Source organism: Folsomia candida, unplaced genomic scaffold (assembly GCF_002217175.1).
Source record: "Folsomia candida strain VU population unplaced genomic scaffold, ASM221717v1 Fcan01_Sc002, whole genome shotgun sequence".
Taxonomy (NCBI): Eukaryota; Metazoa; Arthropoda; class Collembola; order Entomobryomorpha; family Isotomidae; genus Folsomia; species Folsomia candida.
This window is the reverse complement of record NW_019091194.1, coordinates 18,333,071-18,356,272: the sequence shown is the minus strand read 5'-3', so window position 1 is coordinate 18,356,272 and position 23,202 is coordinate 18,333,071. Positions and strand designations below refer to the sequence as shown.

The following is a 23,202-nucleotide window of genomic DNA, read 5'->3' as shown; positions in this document are numbered from 1 at the left end:
TCTTATACTCGCGAATCCATGAGCGTCACACGCGGCATGACAATTATGCAAATTAAAATCAACACAACATGTTCAGAATTTTTGTCGTTTTTAATATTACACATACTCAATTACATTAATTAATTATCTACAATAAGATTGACTTGACTTGACAATATACATACATAATAATTTAATTAAGTAATTAATTAATTAATTAATTTACTATACGATAAGAGAGGTACATTAATGATATGATTCACTTCACATGGTCAATATTTACTTATCATCGTAAAGAAGGAGGTCTGGTGGTGGTGGTGGCTCGGGAAAAATTCCATTTCAACTCTGTTCTTCTCGCACCTTAAAATTTTCCCCACATATTTTTTACCCGTTTTTCAAATTTTCCTGATTTGTGACCCAATCACATTGTTTTTCTCGGCTGATTTATTTACGTGGTGGTCACGACGAACCCTTCGCATTGACGTTCGCGTAGCACCCCCCCTGCGACAACGACCTTAAGAATACGCCCATTTTTGTCAGTATAAAAATAGAGAAATCCATTGGAGAAAGGGTGCTAGGCGAACGGGGAAGGTGGATTGTTTACATTTTTCCTTGGTGTAAATGTAGCCGTAAATTCAAAATTATTGACCTATGACCTGATGGATCCCACCCCATTTTGAAACCATTTATTTACCAATTATATATTTTTTTATCTTACACTGTGTCGGCGTGGATGTATTTTTGTACGATTTTTTTTCATATTGTTTTTAAATTTTTTTGTGATTTATAGTAATTCTATATCATACTTTTTTTTACTGCAGGCTGACGGATTAGTTAGTTTAGTAGTGGTGTGTGCAATATGTATGTGTGTGATTAAGATTAGTAGTACATACAACAGTTAGTTAGTTTTACTTGTCTTTAACTTTGAGATTTTAATTAGATTTCAGCATGCAGAAAGTTCTCTGGATCGTAGAAGAAAAACTTGAACAGGGCAAAAATAGCATTAATCATTGACAAAGAAAATAGTTACTAAAAATTTGACACGATTTCGACCGATTTTGACAAAAATAATTTTTTGGGGGTAAAAATAATGCGATTTTCCTATTGATTCCTTTAAAACTAAGCTTTCCACTTCAAAATATGTTAAGATTTCACGCCGCAATCAGAAATTTATGCATAATTGATTAATGGAATTTGCATACATAACTGTGTGGATTGAATAATTAGAAGAAAGACGCATTATAAAAATTATAGCCTAATTGTAAGCCTGCCTTAAAACCTGACCTGTTATTAACGTTTTTTTCCGAGATGTTAAATATTCTGCCCTCGTTATCTTTCCGTAAATATATTAAATCGAAAAGTGCTAAATATTGGCGAGAGGAGTAGTGTCACGTCGTGCCGTAGATTGGATTAGGATTAGATGATGGACAGAAGGAATTTAATTGGACGTTACATTTTGGAAGGGTTATTAATTAATTACATTATCCGCAAGGAGTGTCTGTATGGATGGTGCAGGAATCATGCTCAACTAACCACGGGGGAGGAGGGGACTTATGGGTTGAATTTTGAATTAGTCCTTGTCCACAGATGTTAAAAAGCCCCAATTTTCACTGGGGACATTTTCCCCCAGGATTAATTTTTTTGCCTAAATTCTCGAATCAATTTTATTCCCTGAATTAATCAAAGCGTCAAATAATTAAATTTTGGAGACGTCTTCAAATTGTAAATCTGTTGCTAACCGAATGTCACTTTCTGATTTTAACAAATTTTTCATACAGCTCGCAATTTGTGGTGTTGTTTCTTCTTCAAGGTGTGAGATGGATAAAAAATTGATCTACCAAAACGTACAGACAGTTGTTATCTAAGTCGCTTCTAGAAAAAGTTCCACTTCCGTCAGCAGATTACCAAATGACGCATTTTCATTTCTTAATAAAATATGCATCCACAGAAAATATCTTTTCGAGCTTTTTAATAATCCGACACTGAAAGAAAGTCGAAACTTCGTAAAGCCAGAAAGAAATTGGAGTAGGAGAAAATTAGGAGAAAGGTCTTCAATCAGTTGCAATTTATGTCTCATTTTTTCGTCATCCTCCCTCCTCATTTATGTAAATAGATAAATCTATCCGTCGAGTTTTTATGTGTGTGTAGTGCAATTTATGTTCTATACAAAGCCTAGGCTAAATTTTATATTAAGTCAAATCTACATTAAAACACTACTACGATTCTGCTCCACCAGAAAATCTGAGTCGTCGATTTGTTCAACTTTCTCTCGACATGAATTTATTTACGTAACGAACGTAGCTCAGAGAAAAGCTGCTTGTTTTACTTTCACTTCAAACAGCTAAAACTTTTGTGATATCGTAAAAGCCACAAGTTTACTTATGTAAATACATATTTCTGTTCGAGTAAGTAAATATTTATGCTTCTTTTTTAAACCATTATGTATGTATTTTCTGCACAAGAATCATTATATTTCTGCTGATATGCAATTGATTTTCTCATCTCTTTCTTAAAATCTTTTAATTTTAGGGGAACTCAATTTTCAATAATTTCCAGTTTTAATGATACCTTCCCAATCTGATTGGATAGTTTTCAATCAATATAACGTTTCTTCACAGAGAAAGGAACTGTCATCCCTTTTCGCGAACATGATTTCGTGACACGTTCAATTTCATGTGTAATTTAAACCGTGTGAATTATTAACTTGTTTAATAACGAGTCGGTTGGATTTGATCGATTTTAACCTGATTTTAGCCTCAAAAGTCAATCTATTTTAGACAAATTTTGTCCCCAAACAAATTTCTATACGTTCTCGTCTTACGAATTACTTCATCCACGTGTCCGTTCAGTTTGGTTGATGGAAAAAATGAGACGAAAAGTAAGAAATAAAAAATGCTCCAAATAGCTTCAATTGTTGAAATTGTGGTGGACATTGAGCATCGCGAGGGCCACAGGGCAGTAAAAGAGCTCAATAAATGTCGACAAACTAGCCGCCCTGGATGTGGAGCGACATCCCTTTTCAATCGGTGCCTGGAAAGAGAGACACAAAAATGGCATGATTAAAAGAACCGTTGGTTACAGGTTTTGGTCGTGATTACATTTATTTAAGCCGCTTTAAAAGAAGAAGAGTTAAGCCGTAATCCGTCTTCTCCGCAAAAAATAATTATCTATTTCCGAGCAGGGTTTCCGATACACATTTTTCTACGTGTGGGCGAAATGGGGGAAAAGCAAACGCATGCATAATTTAGGCGGTCAGATTTATTCGTGTCGTTTCGTGCCCTGATTTTTTTAGAGCACGACATTCATTTCAATTTGAGACGGACAATTAGATGGGGAATTGGTGACCTGGATGAGTCCAATTTCACCCCGTATCGTCCCCCCGGAAGTAAGCAGCTAAGATTTCATGTAGTAGAAGTAGAAAATAATCTCTGCAGGGGAGGAGAAAACTGGTGCGTATTCAAGGTTGGAAAACTCTACAGGTTTTTCGTGTCGCACATTTTGTGCTGTGTTAGTTTGAGATTTTTTCAATAACGTTGAACGTAGTTAGAAAAGAATGGTGTGCAAAATGGGAATTCGAGAATATGTAGTCTGTCAGATTTATTCGTGCTTGATTTTTCCTGTATAGAACACGACATACATTTCAATTTGAGTCTGAGGACTTGTCAATTAGGTGGGGAATTGGTGACCTCGGAGAGTCCCATTTCGCCCCCTGGAAGTCGAAATGCCACGATTTCGTACATGTGCCAAAGATCCGTTCCTCTGGTGCTCGCTGATATGTTGCAACTAGTTACAAGATCCGATATAGCGATCAAAAAGAGAAAGATTACCTATTTCCTTAAGGTGGAATAACGCCGTCATAGATTTGTAATCTCACTCTACCTCAATATCTTTACGTGGAAAGTTCTAACATGACATCAATTTCACGAGTCTTACAAAAAATGGAATTTTCCAGTTTAAGTCAATTTTGGTACTACAAAACCATCTATTTGAAAAAATAGTAAATTCATTTTTGAGAAAATTTATTTCGAAGAAATGGTAAATGAATTAGCAATTGGTTTCAAATCGATAGTTTTGAACATTAAAGTAGAAAAAATTTCATTTATCGCAAAACTCATGAAATTGATGCTATTTTAGAAATTTGCATTCAAACATATTGAACAGGGGCAGAGTGAGATTAAGAATCTATGCCACATCAAATCCTCATCTTATGTAACCTTAATAACGAGATTTTTTTTACACAGCAAGGACTCCGTCTTGTCCTTCGCTTCTATTAAAGTCTCTCTCTTTTCTACTGGAGTAAATTTCCTTCCAAGAAAAAATCTAACCTGTTACCTGCTAGATTTTAGATTGAAATCGATTTTATCGAAACTATACGGTCGCTTGTGTGACACGAGAGGAAAGGGGGGACGCATATGTCGCTCTGCATTGTTTATAGGAGTCGAGGGAAATTTATATGGGGTGAAAGTACATATAACTGCTAAAAAAATGTGAGGAAAAGTCACTACTTCAGCTGCAACTTGTTAGTATCAAAATTAAAATTAAAAATAAAACATGCAGGCTTCACAGGGAAGGAAATTTTCCTCGTTTTAAAAAATAGTAATTACATATGAGCGTCATTATGCAGATTTAGAATCACACAAATCTCCGTAAACTTTGTATGCAAAAATCGGGTTCAGCCCATCAAAAATCGCAATCGATCTTAAAATTGAAATTTTGTCCCAATTTCTCACAAAAAAATCTATACTTTTCAAAAAGTTTAACCTCAACCAGTTCGCAATTCGAATTAGCAAAAAAAAAGTGCCGACATTTCGCACAGTATGGCACGGTTTTCCATAGCTCGTGCGAGGGTCACACCCCGAGGTTGCCTGCCTGCCACTTAAAAGTTATCCTTGGTGTCAGCAATCCGCATTTTGGTTTGGACAGCACAACAAGAGCGATTTGGGGAGACCCAGTTTTCGAGAGAAAGTACAGTAGTCGTAGTGGCCACATAAATTACTGGATTGAGGGAGGAAACGAGTTCATGGGCACATTAAACTCGCTCCTTGGGTGCCTGGAAATGGGGGACAAGGTGCAATAAAATTTTTGTATTGCATTGCTTCTCCACACCACTCAGACATTCGCTGTTCTGAGTTTCCTCAACTGGTGGCGGACCAGATGGATCTCGAACATGTAATAAATAAATGAGAATAAAAGAGAAAACAATCTCTGAAGGGGAGGAGAGAAAGTGAAATTCAAGGTTGGAAATTCAGCCGAAATCCACTTTTCGAGTCGCCCATGTCAAGTGCTTTGAAGTTTTTGGAGAAACAGATAAATTAAAATTTTATGTAATTATTTACGAGAATTTTACGGTTCAATTTTGATTCACGCTTGACAGCAACTGTTCACAAGCATAAGTATCAACATTCCTGGAGATTTAAATTTAAATTTATAATATTTTGGGAAATTTCGAACTTAGCTAAATACTAGGATAGAAAATGAATTATAGGAACCCTGGTAGGATATATAGGAAAAAATAGTGTGAAAAATGTGAATTTTGAAGTAATGTGTAAGATTGAAATTTCTTAAAAATCGGGCAAAAACAATACGAATTTCTTAAGAAATACAAGACCAACAGAAATTGCGCAAGCGAATAGATATATATTTATATGTCGTCCTTACTTTGGTGACGCTGTACTGGTGTTTTGGGGACGTGGTCCAGCACATGGTCTTGAGCACGATTTCCCTCACCTTCTCGTGATTGGTGGACATGGACTTGATCAGCCACTGCTTGTACCACAAGAGCTCGCAGTCGCAGGACAAGTGGTTCTCTGAATTGACAATGAAACCTGAAATTATTTACTCGTCGCCTCCTCCTTACGAAATAAAACACGGCAAATCCAATCATCTCAAAAGTCCTAAAATAAATAAATCTCCATTCTATTCCATCCTCGGCCGAAAATCGGCTTTCTCTTCCACAAAATAAGATAAAGGTTGGTCTTTGTTTTCGAATTTGTCTCCTCGAAAGGAGGAACGACGTGGAATAACAAAGCCGAGAAACGGAGATAATAAACTCGCGGAAACAGAGTGCGTAAACTCGAGGTGGATCATTTGCTTGGAAAATTTGACATTTTTGACGTTTCGATATTTGACCTCGTTTACAGGTGTGTCGAAACAATGGTAATTTGTGAAATTCCCGCCACAAACTACGTCTAAAACGGTCAAATAAAAAAATTTGACACTTTTGACCGTTGGCGTCGTGACCGTGGCGTCGTGACCGTGGCGTCGTGACCTTTTGACCTACAAGATCATTAACAGACTCTCACTTTCTTTTAAAATTAGATGTCGATATTCCACAGCGGAACTTAAAAAAATCATTCGTTCAAAAGTTACCATGAGACAGACGAACAAATCGATCTCAATAAATACCCACGCTTCGTATCGTATCGTTCCGCCCGTTACCAAAGTATCGACTACGCTGTGCGGAATTGCAGTGTCACTCAAGATGACATGACACGATATGATTGTCCTTCTCACATGTGTGTAAAATATTGGTGACAAATGAGGGAGCGAGGCAGGATTATGTATTGCCCTCGGGGTTCCCAGAAAGCAGAGAGAACAATACTTTGTTCTCGATTCGTATCGTTCATGATTTATGCATTAGGATTTTCAAAAAGTTTTACTTCGGGTAGAAAGCGAAATTGAGAAATTTTCAAAACTAAACGAGTTTTACGCCTTAAAAAGCTGCCTAATTTTGCCCACGTTAACATTCCAAGGTTTGTTTTATGACAAATTAAAGGTTTCAAGTAGCTGGGTATTTTTTATAAAAATTTCACAATTTTCAATCTGGATAGTCTTTGCAATGTAAATAATTTCGATTTTCAAAGTGATCAAAATTGTTGTTGGACTAAACTTTTTGAAATTTTGAACCTATTTAATTTTCTAAACAAACGAGACATTTGATCTGAAATACTGCTCGATTGTAAACTTTGTAAAAAAGTGGGAAAAGCGCCCCTCACCGTGAACATCGATGACCTGAATGTTTTCCATGATTGGTTGAAACACATCTCGCACCAAATGGCGGAGAGAATTGTTGGCGAGGGAGATGAACTCGAGGGAGTGCATTTCTCCAAAGATGGCCATGGGCAGGGAGCTTATCCTGTGCAATGAGGATTAAAAATATGCATGTCAATTATGTGCAAGCACCATTTTTATGTGCGTTACCTATTGTCTTGAAGGTAGAGAAATTTCAACGTGCGTCCAAACCCGTCGAAGGCATCCTCCTTGATTTCCGAGATGTCGTTGGCCTTGAAGTCAAACTCGCGGAGGCGGTGCATCCCCTTCAAAGCCTCCGTTGGGATCTCGTTCACGTGGTTGTGACCCATTTTCAGCCATTCCAATTTCTCTGTGGAGTAAAACAAAGTGACATGTCGGGTTTCGTTTTCCCGTCAAAAACGCATTTTTCTCCACGAGCAAAGTGTTTATAAGGTGGGACAAATGGAAAAAAGTGGTTTTAACCGTGGGAAAAATGGAGAAAAGACGGTGATAAAAGCCAACCAAAACGTGGTGAAATATGATAAAAAGACACTTTTTCCCATCTAGTTTTGGTGGGTGGTAAAAAGTGGGAAAAACGCACTTGAGACTGCTCGAGTGAGGGCAAAATGGACATGATTTTAGCAGCTTCTCGTAGATTTCCTGTCCCGGAAATATGTATAGCTGAATTACCTTCCAATCCGTTAAAAGCCGTCACATCCACCTTCTTGATTCCGTTATACTCCAATTCCAAGGCGCTCATTCTGGGGAGATTTTTGAAAACGGTCGGACCCAGCACAGTGATCTGGTTGTGACCCAGTTTGAGACTATCCAAGTTTGGCAACCCTTCAAAATCCAGAATTGTCAAGTTGCTCTCGCGAAATTAGTTTTTTAATTAATACCTGCGAAATCATTTTCTGAAATGGATTGAATCCTGTTTTCTTGAAGTTCGAGGCTCACAAGGTTTGGCAATTTGGCTATCGATGCGATCGGGACACGTGTCAAGTGGTTGTTGCCCAAGTTCAGATAGGTCAATTTTCTGCACATTGAGAAGAAGAAATATATAAATCTTGTAGAAAAATCTGTCGAAAATTCGTATTTCTATCGGGGCAAAATTTTTAGGGAGAAAGCATTGCAAAAAATTGTCACGTACATAAGAAAAATCTGTCCCAAACTCGTATCAATTTTTATATCAGGGCAAAATTTTAACGGATAAACAAAAAAAATCAATTACGCACATAAGAAAAATCTGTCCCTAATTTGTACTAATTTTTCCATCTGGGTTAAATCTTAAGGGAGAAAGCATTGCAAAAAATGACGCAAAAATCATGGAGTAAATTGACCATGTCTAACTTATTCATTTTTAACCCCAAAAATCTCCACTTTTTCTCCTTAAAACGACACATTTAAAATTTAACCCGTGGCGCAAATAAGCCTGCAAGCCAACCCCCTTGCACAATCTCCCCTGCAGAGTAAATGAACACCCCGAAGCAACACCTTGACAAAGACCAGACGTGACTCGTAAAGCAGACTCGTGGTGCTCGTCTAATTGGATTATTTACAAAGCAAAGAGAAAGCAGGACACTAATTGGACTCTGCTTCTTCGAACCGGACTTACTCCAGGCCACGAAAGGCATTGGAATCAATCCTGGCGATGGAGTTGGCATAGAGGGCGAGTCTCTCCAGGGTGTGCATCCCTTCGAACGCGCCTGCCGCGAGGGCCGTGATGTTGTTGTGGTTCAGCGTGAGGAGACGCGTGTTCCCCAAGTGCTTGATCGCCTTCGTGGGGATGTCGTGAATCCAGTTTTGCGACAGTTCCAGGATCTCCAACTTGGTCGCCAGTGCCGTCACGGAGTGTTCCTCCAGCACCGCCAGGTTCGTGTTCGACACGATCAAGTGCCGAATGTCGAGACCTGCAAGATCGGGGAGATTTGAGATTAAAGGTCACACCGTCATTTTTGCGAAATGTATCAGACATTAAAACTGTGCGAAAAACCGTCACATATTTCTGAAATGTATGCCCTTCTAATTATGCTAGCCAATCAAAATTCGGGGTGCGAATTTTTTTCGCAAACTGGACGAAAATAGCATCAGACTATGGCGTCAGAATGGCATAATAAATCGCATGCACAATTAACAAAGGCATAAATTTCCTACATAGGTGCAAATTCCCAAGTTATAAATTCTCTCGTCGCCCTAAATAAATTATGCCACTTTCTCCTCACCCATAAAGACGTAGTCCGGAATCCTGGGCATATTGATCTGCCTGAGGGTCAAGTACTGAATCACGGTGGATGGGTACTCCTTAAAGATGCGCATATTCTCCTTGACGTCCTCCATGCTGCCCTTGTCGCAAATGAGGACCAAACCCTTGCTCTTGACGGAACATTGACACGTCAACCGGGCGTTGGAGGCTGGACAAATGTTTCTCGCCCAGGTCGTGGTGGACAGGATGGTCAGGACGAGGAGGCCCACAGCCCACCACCCGGGTCTCCCTTTACACATCGTCATCGTCATGGTAATCATTATCCTGCACCCGCTAATAATCCCATTCGATCTGGGAGACTTCCTTGCTCTCCACCGCTCGCTCTCCACGAATTCGTGTCCGATGTCCGCGATTCTTCACACGACAGCCAACTAACTATTTTACCAGCTTTCTCTCCTCTACATTCCTTCCCCGACTGGTCGACTCGACTGGGTTCCTTCCTCGCTTTCTCTCCTTCTCATCCACCACCTTCAACAATAATACAAAGTGGAAGAGTAAATAAGACGCTGGTTTCTTGTGGGAAACAACCAGAAATTTCGTCCAAGGGGAAACAACACAAATAGAACTTGGGCTAAAAATATGGAGGCGTTTTCTCCAAAATACATTATTTAGGTTGGATTTTTCTACACTATTTTGTGCGAAATTTATTTTTGGATGAAGATTGTCACTAAAATTTAGTAAGGATGTATAATTTTTAAGATAAGCTTATATCGTATTTTCTCCAGAGTAAATTATTTTTGGTGGAATTTTGTCCCCAATTTGGATGAAATTTTTCGTAAAATTGGTCGATATTTGCAGTTCAACCCGCATTTTCACGTATTTTTTCACGATTCCAACCTCCACGAGGGCTTACTTCCCCTACGTACTCGTGAATAATTAATCGCTAGTGTCCCCTCTCTCTGCGGAGGAGAAAGTGGTCTCGCGTTACGTTACGGGATTGACAAGACGTGAATGGCTTTTCTTGTTACGTAAATCGGCCGTGATACGGTGCTCTCGAGACTTAAATCTTCTCCTCAGTTCTTGTTTATGGTGTGTTTTTGTGGTTGTGTGAAAATATTATTACTACAGATTTACCCTGTAGTAGGGGCGGAGTTTGCGAAAGTAAAGATAACCCTTGATAACCCCAGCTCAGCAAGTAATGACTGATAAAAGAGGAGGAGATGAGATCTTGAGTGGCACGCTACAAAAATCGGGTCTTATAGTTTCAATATCACAGCAGCATACATAGACAACTCCAACAACTGGTGCACCTTCTTTTAAGAGTGTGTTTATTCAATAGAGAGAGAACCCAAGACTGATCTTTGCATGCATTCTTGTCTGCTATTTATACCAATAACTGATTAATAAGTAATGTCTATCTCTACTTATAAACTAGAACATATGGATTTGCATCTGAAGTTCAAGTAGATATGTATCCACACGCGACATTGTGGTGTGGATGGTTATTGGTTAGAACTCGTAAAAAGTGACGAGTTTGAGGTCGTTATATTGGCAAGTTTAATGTTGTAAAGATCAAACTGCATATTATAATCAACGTGCAACTAATATGCATTAATATGCAATATTATTCATTCGTTATACTTTCATCCACTGATTCACTCTCAAAAAATAACACTATTCGTCAGCTACGTATTCACATTTATGTCCACTCATCTCCGTGAACCTGACATTTAGTTAGCTAACTGTTTTAAGATCATTTATACCATTTTATGTAAATATATATCGGATCGTTACATGAGAAAGAGAGAGTCGCTGTTTATGTAGTAATTGAAATTGATAATTAGCAAAGCTACCAGATTAAAACGGTAAAAACGCATTTTATTATGACCTAAATTTCAATCTGATTCAGAGAGAAATTATTCGACTAATTGAAACGACGAAGATGTAAATGAAAATCGCTCCACTTTTTAGTAAAAATGTGCACATGACGTACGTATTTAGCTACACGAACATATTTCACTTAACTCGAAACTGTTTTGTTTTTCAGGGCTGAAAACAGTGGTGGCGGAAGTCGGGGGGGCATATGGGGACATTAGCATTCCAAGATAGGAAAAGGAGGGGCTTATTAACATTTCTGAATTTCTGGGGGAACAATGTCCCCTTCCGGTTCCGCCGCCACTGACAGAAAACCTGCACTTGCTTTTATCCACCTGTTGGTGACAGTTTGATTAGTTTAGCTCATTCTTCATCATATTTAACAGAGAGAGAGAGAGATCGTATCCAGCTGGATAACATAACGACACGACGGCCCCATTAAAACTTTTTGGCAAGTAGAAAAAGAAAGCAAAGTCAGACTAACGATGTTACGTATTAACAGGAAAATTGCTACCTTGCTTTCCCAAAAATATATAGCTCACTAGTGAATCCGCGACATCCTTTATGCACGCCCGGTGACACTAAGCAGAACAAACTGGTCATGCAAGCAAGCTCTCCCCTGGATAAACTTGTGTAAATAAAGTAATTTTGTGGAGAACTTTCTCCCTCCTCATAATAAGAATTATGTACGGTTGAGCAAATTTTTTTTACGATTTCGCTGGAAATTTGGAGTTCTTTTTTGACTGAAAAAATTCATTTATTTCTTTCAAAATATGTGGGAAAATCCTAATTTATTGGTCTGTAGTGGGACCAAAAGTGTGTATATATTCGGGGTGAAAGTAAGCTCGTAAATATGCCAGGTTGGACAAGCAACGGTACGAGCTTAATAATTTCATGACATGTTTGCTAAAGTGCCAGGGCACATACATGGGCAGCCAAATTACACCAGAAATTCGCTCCGAGAATGCGTTCACCCAAACCAACCTACTTGTTTGTATTTAGCTGTGTATGTAGGTTTTGGAAATTATGGAAATTTATGAGAGGAAGGAAACCTAACCGGAAGTTGGGTAAATGATAAGTGGCTGTGTGTACGAAGATAATTATGAATATGTGTTTAGGGGCTCGTACATAAAGCATGCCCGAGTGGAAATTTGGTCCCGTTTTATGCAGAGAAATTTTTCATTACAGAATTATGCACATACGGTTCTGCGGAATAACACGCATAGAAATTTGGCAGGATTATATAATAATAAAAATCATGCAAAATACACTATCCATTAAGCTATTGTAGACTACTGCAGAATTCGATACTTTCTAGTCTGATCGATTTTTGGAGAATTTAACCCCTGCTCCCCCCCCCTCGTGGTGCATGGCCTAAATGTATATACCCCATGTTATAATTAACACGGGAAGGATAGGATGACCCCTTGACCCCTGCACTCCACTTCAAATTTTTGCAGAGTCCTTAATATAACATTTCCATGAGGAGGGCAGGGTTCCAAATAAATAAGGCCTTGATAACATTGAAAAATCCTCAAAGTCTGCAAACTTCAAAACTTTTGCAAAATCTTACAAATATTTCATAGGAAAATTAGCTTCCAAATTTTGGTAAACTTACTCAGATCAAGGGTGTCTCGTTATTTTGTGAAACTTTGTAAAATTATTTTACAAAACGCACCGATTTTACGAGTTAACGTGAATTGCCCCAGAGTGAAATTCTTGAAATCTTGGTGTGAGATAGTTTTCACTGATTTGTTAAGATTTTCATGCTTTCTTGTTGCATCATCGATCCGAAAAATACTTTTGGGGAGACGAATAATACATAAATTGACCTTTACGATTTATTTAACTGGGAAACCCTGCCGTTTATTCAGGCCGTGATGTATTTTAATTAATGTCTGGGGTTCCCAGGCCGGAAAATAAATCCGAAAACATCATTTTCACTGTGGAATAATTTTCCAAAGTTAAAAACTTTCTTGCCCAAGTTTCCCTTGAAAGTGAAAGTGAACACTAAACTTACTTTCTTCTTGGGAAGAAATCGTATAAATTTATGGTTACGACTTAACAAACAAATATAAACTGATAGTAAAAATGTGAACAAACTTTTCCTTCGTACATTCATATCGTTTCTTGCACCTTTTTTATACCATTTTGCGAAAAAAGTGCAATTTCGTTTCACGAGTAGTAGTTCTGAATGATTGATTTTTTTAAAGCAGGTCCGCAAGGTCGACGATACAATTTTATGAAGGAGAAGATATAATCCAAGTTTATTAAAAAATAGGTATCGTTTTTCTGGTTATTTTGGTTTTGTGAGCTGTACAAAGTGAAAGTGTGAGGGGTCAAGATTGGTGTTAAAATTCACTTTATACGCAAGCTGTGATTTACGACATTTGTGACCTTTGTAATTGAAATTTGCATGATTTAGTTGGTCAGTTATCCTTGCAGATTGAACACTTTATTCTTCTGAGTTTAGCACCTCCTCGTTCGAAAGCTGTGTACAGAAATATTTACATAGCTAATAGAAATATTTACTGTCGCATTTTCACAACTTGACTGATACGAATCAAATTCATAGCACAGCTTCAAATTGAAATTAGAAATTTGATAAAATCCTAGTCCGTAAGGGTTGCTAAGCAACGAAATAAGTAGGCCCATCTACAACTGCGTCATTAAATGCAGTCCTTTATTGATCATGGGAAGGTGTCACAACTTTGTTTCCTCCAATTCCCTGTGCACACTGTTCCGAAAAACCAAAACCAGGCTGACTAACTAACTTATATAAATTGTATGTGTGGAGTGGACCCATGTGGAAGTTCGAATTACGCCACAGTTACAACCAAAGGTGTACTGAAACTTGTCTAGATTGGATTGGCAGACAGAGAGGAACTGCACTGCACACCCGTTCAGATAAGCCAGGCTGAGCTCAGCTTTCTTTTACTCATTCATGACGGCCAGGTCCACACCAGCACAACCACCTACGTACTCAGCCCCGTCCATAAAACCTGTTATCGACTCTGACCCCATGTCAAGCCTTACCTGTTGGAGAGGTCATCACACGTAGGGTAAAAAACTGAAAATCGTAGGGTAAAAGTGCAAGAAATTGTGTTTTTTTTGCAGGCATATTTCTTGCACGAGTGGTAATAATGCAAAACATAAGCGCCGTCTAGAGAACAATCCGTGTGGACAAAGGGCGCGTATTTTTTGCAATTTCTTGTGGTGCAAGAAATGTGTAAAAGTGCAAGAAATATGCGGAAAATCTCTACAATTAAATGCAATAAAAAGAAGAGTCGCGTATAAATTTCTTGCAATTTTTTGCCCTGCAAGAAATGTGGAGTGCAAAAGTGCAAAAATCAAGCACCAAACAAACCGGGATAAAAATCTTTCTGCACGACCCACCCAACAAAATATATTGAATTCGAATTCAATCCATATTGCAGATTTATCTTTATGCGTCCAGTGCATGTTCCCATGACGGGAGGATATTTGAGTGAAAGTAAAGTGGCACTAGGGCAAAGCTGATGGATTAGTGGAGTAATAACTCCACTCACCAAGTGAACGATTGACTAGCCTTCCATGCCAGTTGTTCGAGTAAGTAGGCAGAATTGTGGTACGAAGGAACGAGGAGAGCAAATTGGCCCGCATTTTCTGTCCGGTTTACCATCTCGAATTTAATTTTCCTTCTTCTTCCTTACTTTTCAACTTTTCAAGAGTTTTATAGGCTTCAAGAGTGGACATGATTGCTTGGTCGGCTGGTCTCTCTCTCTTTTCGGACGTGATGGACTCCAGTGTTTCGAAAAAGTGGGTGAAACAGGAAGAAAAACTGGGAGAAAGTCTGAGCACGGGTGGTTTTTGGGATGGGACCTAGGTGGTCGACTGAGAGTGTCTCATTTCACCCCCTGAGACGAATTACACACTTGGAATGAACTGCTTGAAACTTGAGATGGTCGAAACACTGTTTCAACTCACGATTTATTATGTAAGCAAAAAGTGAAAGTTCAGAACTTGGTTTTCTTACATATTCTCCACAATCTGCATCGTGTCGGACGACCCTTCGCTCCTGGACATAATCAGACCCAGCAGACTCGCAGAACTCGCTCTGGAGGGTGGGCCGTGCACAAAAGATGTGGGCTACAGGGTCAAAGCAATGTCCTATTTTTGCACGGATACAACGCGTGTATTTCTTCCCACGGAAATATAGAATTTTCTACTTAATTTAAGGAAATTAACGTGTCATGAAATTGTGTAACTTTCCGATAGATAAATATAACGTTTTTGAGTGGGTTTTCGTCGTCGCATTTTGCAGTATTTCTATTTCTGTGACTCGAATAAATAAGTGAGTTAAGTAAGAAACTCACTCTGGACAGATTCGAGTGGAATATAAGAATCTCTTTCTCTTACTTTCTCCTCCTTTAAATTAATAAGTTTCAACTTTCTCGTCATTTATTATCTCGTCGTCGTCGTCGTCGTCGTCACTTGAAATGTTTATTTCCACTCCGGGGTGAGTGCAGAGTTTATTTCGTACATTAATTCAATTTGGGGAGAAACAATGTCATACTTTCTCCAGTGTAAAATCCACTTAGGAAATTAAATCTTAAATCTAGATTTGTTGATGAAAGGCTTGGAAAAAAATCTACCTACGGTTTCTCCCGAGGTAGATATTTGTTTAGTATGTATAAAAAATATACATAACTTTACCAGAACTTTACCAATTTTACATACTTTACCAAGTTTACAATTATTTATTTTCATGACTTTTTTATTCAAATTTCAAACTTATGTCTGGAAGATCTAGATAAAAAATCAAGGTTTGTGCATTACAAAAATAGTTTTCCCTGGTTTTACAAAAATATTTGAAAATGGTTTAATCATATTTCTGACATGTCTAATATTCCAAATTTTTAAAAAATATTTGGATATAAAAATCCCAGAAAATAAATATTTTTTCGTAAACATTTTCACAAATAAATATCCGGCTTGTAATAATTACTTTTTTCGCATGTTTGCAAGTTTTCCTAAAAAATTTTGGTTGACACAGTGGCATTTGTGCGTGTCCTTATTTTCCAGGCTTTTGATACATATGTATCCATATTTGTATGCACCCACGTAAATATTTGACTTTTCCAACATTTCCCTTAAAAAGTAATGTTTTCATAATTAGATTTTAACCCGAGCGGTGGGCTGAGCGCTGTTTATTTAGCAGGAGCGAAATCATGCAATCTCTCCGTCGAGGAAAGCATACACTTTCGTTCGTGGGGTTTATTTTACTTTATCCGTCATCCATCTCACTCTCGTTCGCCTGCCTCGTGACAAACCACAAAACTGGATGAAAGTAAGGCAAACACGTTAATTACTCGCGCTACGAAGTATAAATGCGAATTGTAACGGGATACATGCAGATATTCTTCCGGTGGTTAGTTAGTTAGTTAATTATGTAGAGGGGGTCGTGCAGGACGAATGTTCTCCAGTAGAAATCACTGTGTCGAATTCTGCAGTAATCGACAAAACCTGGATTCTGCATATTTCTTTTGCATAATAGTGCAGAAAATTTCTATGCGTTTTATTCTGCAGAACCGATAATTATGCAATAGTTTCCTGCATAAGTCGCTCTCCATAAGGTCTTTTTTTGCAGAAAATCGGGACAAAATTCTGCAGGAAATTTTTACTCGGGATTGTGGTCATTATTCTGCTGCATGACGCCGTAGATACTTAATTATTATTTCATGTCGCGTATTTCAAATGGGTTGATTAAAGTCAAGTGCAGATTCAAGGAGCCCACATTCAACTCATATCTTCAGGAGCTAAATGAAAATTTTGGGGTAAAAAACAAACTACCCAAGAGACGATTATTTTGTAGTGGCCGCGGAAGATCTAGGGCACTAACATTGTAGGATAGGGGACAGATGGATTTATATAACACGAACAGATGGATGGGAATGTCGAATAACCGTGGGGACATTGCCCCCTCTGTCCCCACGTTTCCGCGGCCAGTGATAACTACCATGGAATGAACTGCTTTAATCTACACTCCACTTTAGTACACAATTTCATTTCATAACTACATTTTAGTGTGACGGAAAGAGAAACTGTGGGACATAAAATGAGTTGAAATTGATCGGGTGGAGGTGGACTCAACTCGGTCAATGAATGAATAATAATTCCAATTACTGTACACATTACTGTGCACACCACTTGGGCGACCGCGGCACGAAGGTCGTCATGTATAAAATAAATTTCATAACGTCAAATATTTCGCCGGATCACAACCCACACGGATGAAATGCTTAGTCAGCCAGCTAATAATAATTTTGAAGCCATTTTCAATATTTCTTGAAGAGCAATTTCCTTCCACACTGGGCAATGTACACAGTCTCAAGTTGAGGGGGTGGTTTGAAGATGAAAACGTGCCTCGAGCTCTACTTTCACCACGAGCAAACTTTCTCTCCCAGACTTTTTCCTGGAAAGAAGGAAAATGATAAGAATAATAGAGAAGAAAAAATCTTGACTCGACTTCTCTTCTCGAGAAGTTGACAATGGTCGCAATATTCTTGGCTGGACTGGACTTTTGTGAAAGCCAAAGATTACTTTTTCTCTGTTATTTCTACACCGATTACGAAATAGAAACGAAACGTTGGGTATAAGATGGGGCAAAAAAAAGTGTAGATTTTTCTTCCAAAAAAAGAACATGCTGTTTTACACATGTACAATTCGTGCGTGGCAAAAGTCGCACTTGATTCGGCTGATTATCTGTAATCTCAGATGACGCGATTATAATGGGAAACTTTGTTAAACAATTGGGAATCTAATGATAAAGGAAACTTGACCACGTTCTTTGAGTCAATTTCTTATGTCAGAGTGAGTAATTTGTGCGGAAACTTGTCCCCTAATTTGGATCAGATTACGACTTTTCGAGAGAGAAAGATGTCAAATTATTAGCGATAAAAGTTTCTTGATGGTTACTATTCGACATTGTGGAAACTTTGGATTAAAAAATAGAGTAAAAGAAATCGCTGGGTGATCTGGAAGAAGGAGAAAAAGTGTGAGAAAAAAGTGATCAAGTCACGATCAAGACGAATAAAATGGGAAGGAATCAAAATGTCAGATAAAATAAAGTACGGATTCCGCGTAGGAAGAATGTGTTCGTGCCGAATTAGGAAGGACAGGGTTCGGAAACTGATGAGTTGATAAAGGAAAACTTCCGATTCCTTAGAAATCTGATAGATTTCGTGTATATGTATATAAAAGTCTTCATTTTTAATGGCGCTACTAGTTAACTTCATATCAAGTTAGGAAACTGCGCACTTGCAAATCTTAGAATTCGCCAAATTTAGAAAAAAGTATGTAATTGTTTATTTCTGATTTTTTTAAATCTGCTGGATTTTGTGTGTATGTAAAAATGTCGTTTTTAACGACGCTACAAGTTAACTTCACATGAAATTATGAAATTTCGCACTTGCAAATCTTCAAATTCGTCAAAAAAGTATGCAAATTATATATATCTAATTTTATTAAATCTGCTGGATTTCGTGTGTATGTAAAAAATTTCATGTTTCATCACGCCACCACTTAACAATTTCATAACGTATGAAATCATTCCACACCTACGCATGCCAATCTTAAAATTCGCCAAATCTACCAAAAAAAGTATTTATGTATTTATTTATATCACACACAAACCCCAATTTCCGTCCGAATTTATCTACTCACACAATGTTGGCATATTTATTTATCCGTATTTATGTACCAAGGTGAAACTGATGACTATGTACGTATGTGTGCAGCGTGGGTTCCCGTCTTTTAGCGTGGGTTGCTGCTTTCACTTAACTGTCACACACACACACATTGCATTAAAAAGTGCTTGCTCCGCGGTGGTGGTGGTGCTTCAAATGGGGAAACAACAACTCTGGAAACATTTCTTTCAAGTTGTGTCTAAAGAAATCCCGACCGTGAGCAGGAGTTCCCCGTGCTCAAAGTACGTACGTATTGATGGATGGATATGGATGGATGGATGAAGGCTACACACACACTTCAAAGGCGTCCTCGAAATCTTGTCCTATTACCGATACGTTACGTTATGAGTGTGTGCATATGGACCCAAATACTTTGGGTAGTAGTACTACGAAGGCATAGGTATGTGCTCGGAAGAAAGGGTGCTTTTCCACTAGGGTTTTGTATTTTCTTGCGGTAAGAAAATGTGTGTGTACTAATTGGTCACAATTTAACGATTTGTTACACATGTATATATATTTTGCGTATGGGGTGGAAGGAATGCTAATTACATAATAGAGACAGCCTGATCAGTGGCGGTAGCACGTTTAAGGCTAATTTCCGACTCCACTCAGGAAATTTGCAGAGTAGAAATCACTGTCGAATTCAGTGACAAAATCTCGATGCATCTTGTATCATGTATATTTTTTATATGAAAATTTTGAAATTTTAAATTTTGAAATTTATGAAAATTTTTATACCGAAAACTTCTATCAGTTTTATTCTGCAGAACTGTATGTGAGTAATTCTTAACAAATCGATCTACATACAATTTTTCTGCTGAAAACTGGGCCAAATTTCTGCACGAAAGCCGTTCAAATTTTGACTCGGGTTGTGTTTATTATTGCGAAATCTGCCGTTCGCGATCGTTTAATGACTTTTCTGACTTGATTTGTTACGTAACCTTTTCTGTAGATTTTTTTTCTCTTATAAAAAATATGAATAGGACAACATAAAATCAAACGAGGTATGGAAACCCTACAATTTCGAGCACTATACAAAACGCTACATTTTTAGTGCGGCAATTTGCGCATGGCTTTTCACAGCTCGAATTACTATCAAAAACATAAAGATATCTTTATTTAAATTTGTTCTAAATTTATTTTTTTTACAAAATAACCCACTTTCTCCGAAACCCTGGCACTAACTATTTAAGAAACTTTCCAATCTCTTAAAAGACAAGCTGACAGACAAGCCGTGTACATATTTCGTAGTAGCACTCGCACCAAAGGGAAACTACACACGACGACGACGACGACGACGATCAAGGCGATGACGTGACGTGATGCATTGCAACACTTTTATTGCATTACTTTTACTCGAAGGTAATACATTTCCTACTACATTTTCCGCTTTTAAATATACATGACTTTCCCTCTTGTCTCCTGTTAATTTTGTTTTTGAAAAGTGAAAAGGAACATTCCCCGAGGGGATGAGTTACATTTCTTACAAGGAGAGAAACAAGGTAAAAAACGAGCATGGTGATGTTACCTTTTGCATACGTAGGTACGTACGTACACCTGACTTTTATGGATATGCACAAAACTGCTCGAAATGATACTTTGCTAGTCGCTTTTCTGTGTTGGAGTCGTTTTCGCAATTTGACTACGAAATGAAATGGGAGCTATTGCATAACGAGAAGGAGAACTCTTGACGCGTCAACTATTTTAATTAAAATGTGATGCAAATTTCACAGCGTGGATGTCGATAACTTAATAAATCCCACGCAAGAAACTGTCGGAAAGATTTGGACTTTACAAAGATTTGGACATTTTTACTCGAAAATTTAGAGAAAAAGTTTCAATTTTTTTCTAAATTTGTACATAAATAAAAGACGACGACTAGAAAGTTTAGTGTAACATTACCATATTGTAAAAGTTTTATACCAATTTGTAAATATTTTTTTGTTGGAAATTTTGTCAGTTGTGTAGGATAATATTTATGAAAGGAAAATCTTGGCAAGTGACAAAATTGGATAAATTATGTTCAAAACAGCGGCGGCATACGATTACATATTTATTTACAAATGCTATTTCAGGAACTAATAAGTACACGAAAAAACACAACGAGCTAAAGATAAGCTCAACTATTTTCAATCTGCTGTACATATCTCGTTACTGCCATTATAAATAAATAGATAGGTCAAAATAATTGATATCTGTGTACGTGAGGGAGCCACTAATGGGTGGGCATTAGCGTTAACTTCTTCACAAACGACGGGCTCCCGGCACACCCACGTAATTACGAACCTATTTCTACCCGATGGATAGAAATTAATTTAATTGGCGATTAAAGCTGACAAGTTTCCTAAAGTTTTTTTAGGGGGGAAAAATTTCTAAAATTAGGGACCAAGTCCATCCATCCATGTCATGTCATGTCCACCGATACAATTCATCAGTCAGGAGAAGGGACAGAAATAAATGTATGGTTCATTGTTTCGTATGAATGAGGGAGGGATTGCTCAATCCGTGTTGTATTATTTATTTGTGTGGTTTGTCTATTTATGTGAGATTCGGCGTAAATAAGGTGTCACGTAGGCACGGAACGTACGGAATGAGTTACATAAGAAATTTAGCAGGATTTTCAATTAAATCGCCCAGTTTTGAAAATTTCAAAAAATGAGAGTGCCAAAATGCATGTTTCTTTTTTACTAAAATTAGTGTCACGTAGTTGGGCAGCAGCAAATAAGGACACAAAACGTATAGAATGAGTTATTTAAGAAATTTATCCAGATTTTAAATTAAAACGTCATAATCTAGAAAATTTTAGAAAAAAATGCACGTACCAAAATGCACATTTTTCTTTTTTCCTAAAATTATCAACTACCCAACTTACATTTTCCCTTTATTCCCACTAAATTCATGGCCTTCGTGCAGACACGAAAGTAAAAAAAGGAAGTGCGTTTAATGTATCCTCAAAAAGAAGAAGAAGCAACAGTTTAAGGAGAGAAAGTCAGAAAAAAGTATTGGATGTCAATTTTTGTGACCTATATAAATTATGCCCTCATATCGAACTACAAAGTCACATGAGTCAATACAATGCGACGTAAACTGTGCTAATTATGGACAATTTATTCGGACACATTTTTCTGAGGACACGAATGCATACATAATTATGTACATACAACTATTATGTATTTATGTACCTGCCCGTTGATAAATGCGACTTTGACATATGTACATAATTAGTCCGACAAGCCCAAGTACATCGTCCAACAACATGCCAGTTATCTCAATTTGTACACGTCATGTAAACGGACGGGATAAGGAAAATTACCTTATCCATTTTTTTACCCATAAAAAAGTGGTGATGAAAGCTGTATTTCTATTTTTTACTTCTCTCCCACCAAGAAAAAAAAACTTATGTATGAGAAGCAAAACTATGCACCAATCAATTTTTCCCCTTATCTCACTCCACTCCACCCGACAAATCACGCAATTAAGAAAATACACACGTACATATGCACCAAGAGGAAACCAGTAATGACTTACCGACACGATTTTTTCCCCTCCAAAAAAATAGAGAGCAATTTTTTCCCAAGAATTTTTTTTTTATCCCGCAGAGAAATCTGTAGAAGAACTGAGTAAGTAATTTGTAAGCGTGGGGAAACAACAGAGTTTTTTTGAGACGAGTTTTGCGATGTGATGATAAAGAAGACGACTTTCTATGATTTAGCAGAGGGTGAAAGTGGAGGCAGCAGCAGTAGCCATAGTCAGTGGCTAACTACTACTCGGACAGATCTGAGATCGAAGCTTGCCCCAGTTCTGGTCTTTATACGAGAAAGGAAGCAAGCACGGAGGCAATAATACCCGCACCAACCACCACTGCATATGCACTGGAGACCAGGCTACGTACTTCCATGCACAACTCACTGGGAGGCAGCGAGAGAGAAAGTCAGTCCACATATTTTCCTGGTGGGAACGCAAGCGCTCCTCCTTTCTCGCCTTTCTCCGTCTCCTCACTTTTCGCTGAAGCAACCAGTCATCAGAAAAGGCTGGCTGGCTGGCTGGGTTTCGCTATTCCAACTAAATCCACATCATTCCCTCGGCGGACAGGGTTCCCTTTGCAGGACGCGAATGTATAAGCAGGGGGAAAGTTGGGGACGAAATTTTGGGGTGTTAGGAAGATGACGACGACTTGGTCAGCATTTTGTCCGGTTGATGCAATTCTAAAATGTGGAGGAAAAAGTATAGTTGACGCGATGCAAAAATACATTAAAGGGTGTCGCTACCCAAATTTGCCACCTTTTCGCCCAATTGAGTGTCCATTTTACCCACTTTTTGTCCCTTGATGACACCCTTTTTATGCTGAGGGATCCCTACGTGGTCGCGTGGTTGTGAGTCAGATTCTCTATTTTGCCACGACACTCC

At 38.1% G+C, this 23,202-nt stretch overlaps 2 protein-coding genes across 3 annotated transcripts in view; one reads left to right on the top strand and one right to left on the bottom strand.

The window, feature by feature from the left end:
* LOC118434665 overlaps window positions 1–23,202 on the top strand; it is a 37,158-nt gene that overhangs the window by 1,394 nt on the left and 12,562 nt on the right. The gene's annotated exons all lie outside the window — the stretch shown is intronic.
* LOC110844341 (leucine-rich repeat-containing protein 15) lies at window positions 72–22,670 on the bottom strand. 2 transcript variants are annotated; one of them, XM_022090520.2, is made up of 9 exons: window positions 22,324–22,670; window positions 9,213–9,721; window positions 8,606–8,900; window positions 7,890–8,026; window positions 7,681–7,833; window positions 7,180–7,360; window positions 6,975–7,114; window positions 5,638–5,786; window positions 72–3,009 (listed from the first exon to the last, which is right to left on the bottom strand). In XM_022090520.2, the coding sequence occupies exons 2-9, from the start codon at window positions 9,511–9,513 to the stop codon at window positions 2,887–2,889; spliced, it is 1,479 nt and encodes a 492-aa protein (XP_021946212.1). In that variant the 5' UTR covers window positions 9,514–9,721; window positions 22,324–22,670; the 3' UTR covers window positions 72–2,886. The 2 variants fall into 2 exon arrangements, with proteins under 2 accessions (XP_021946212.1, XP_021946211.1); XM_022090519.2 differs by lacking the exon at window positions 22,324–22,670 and having other exon boundaries at window positions 9,213–10,519.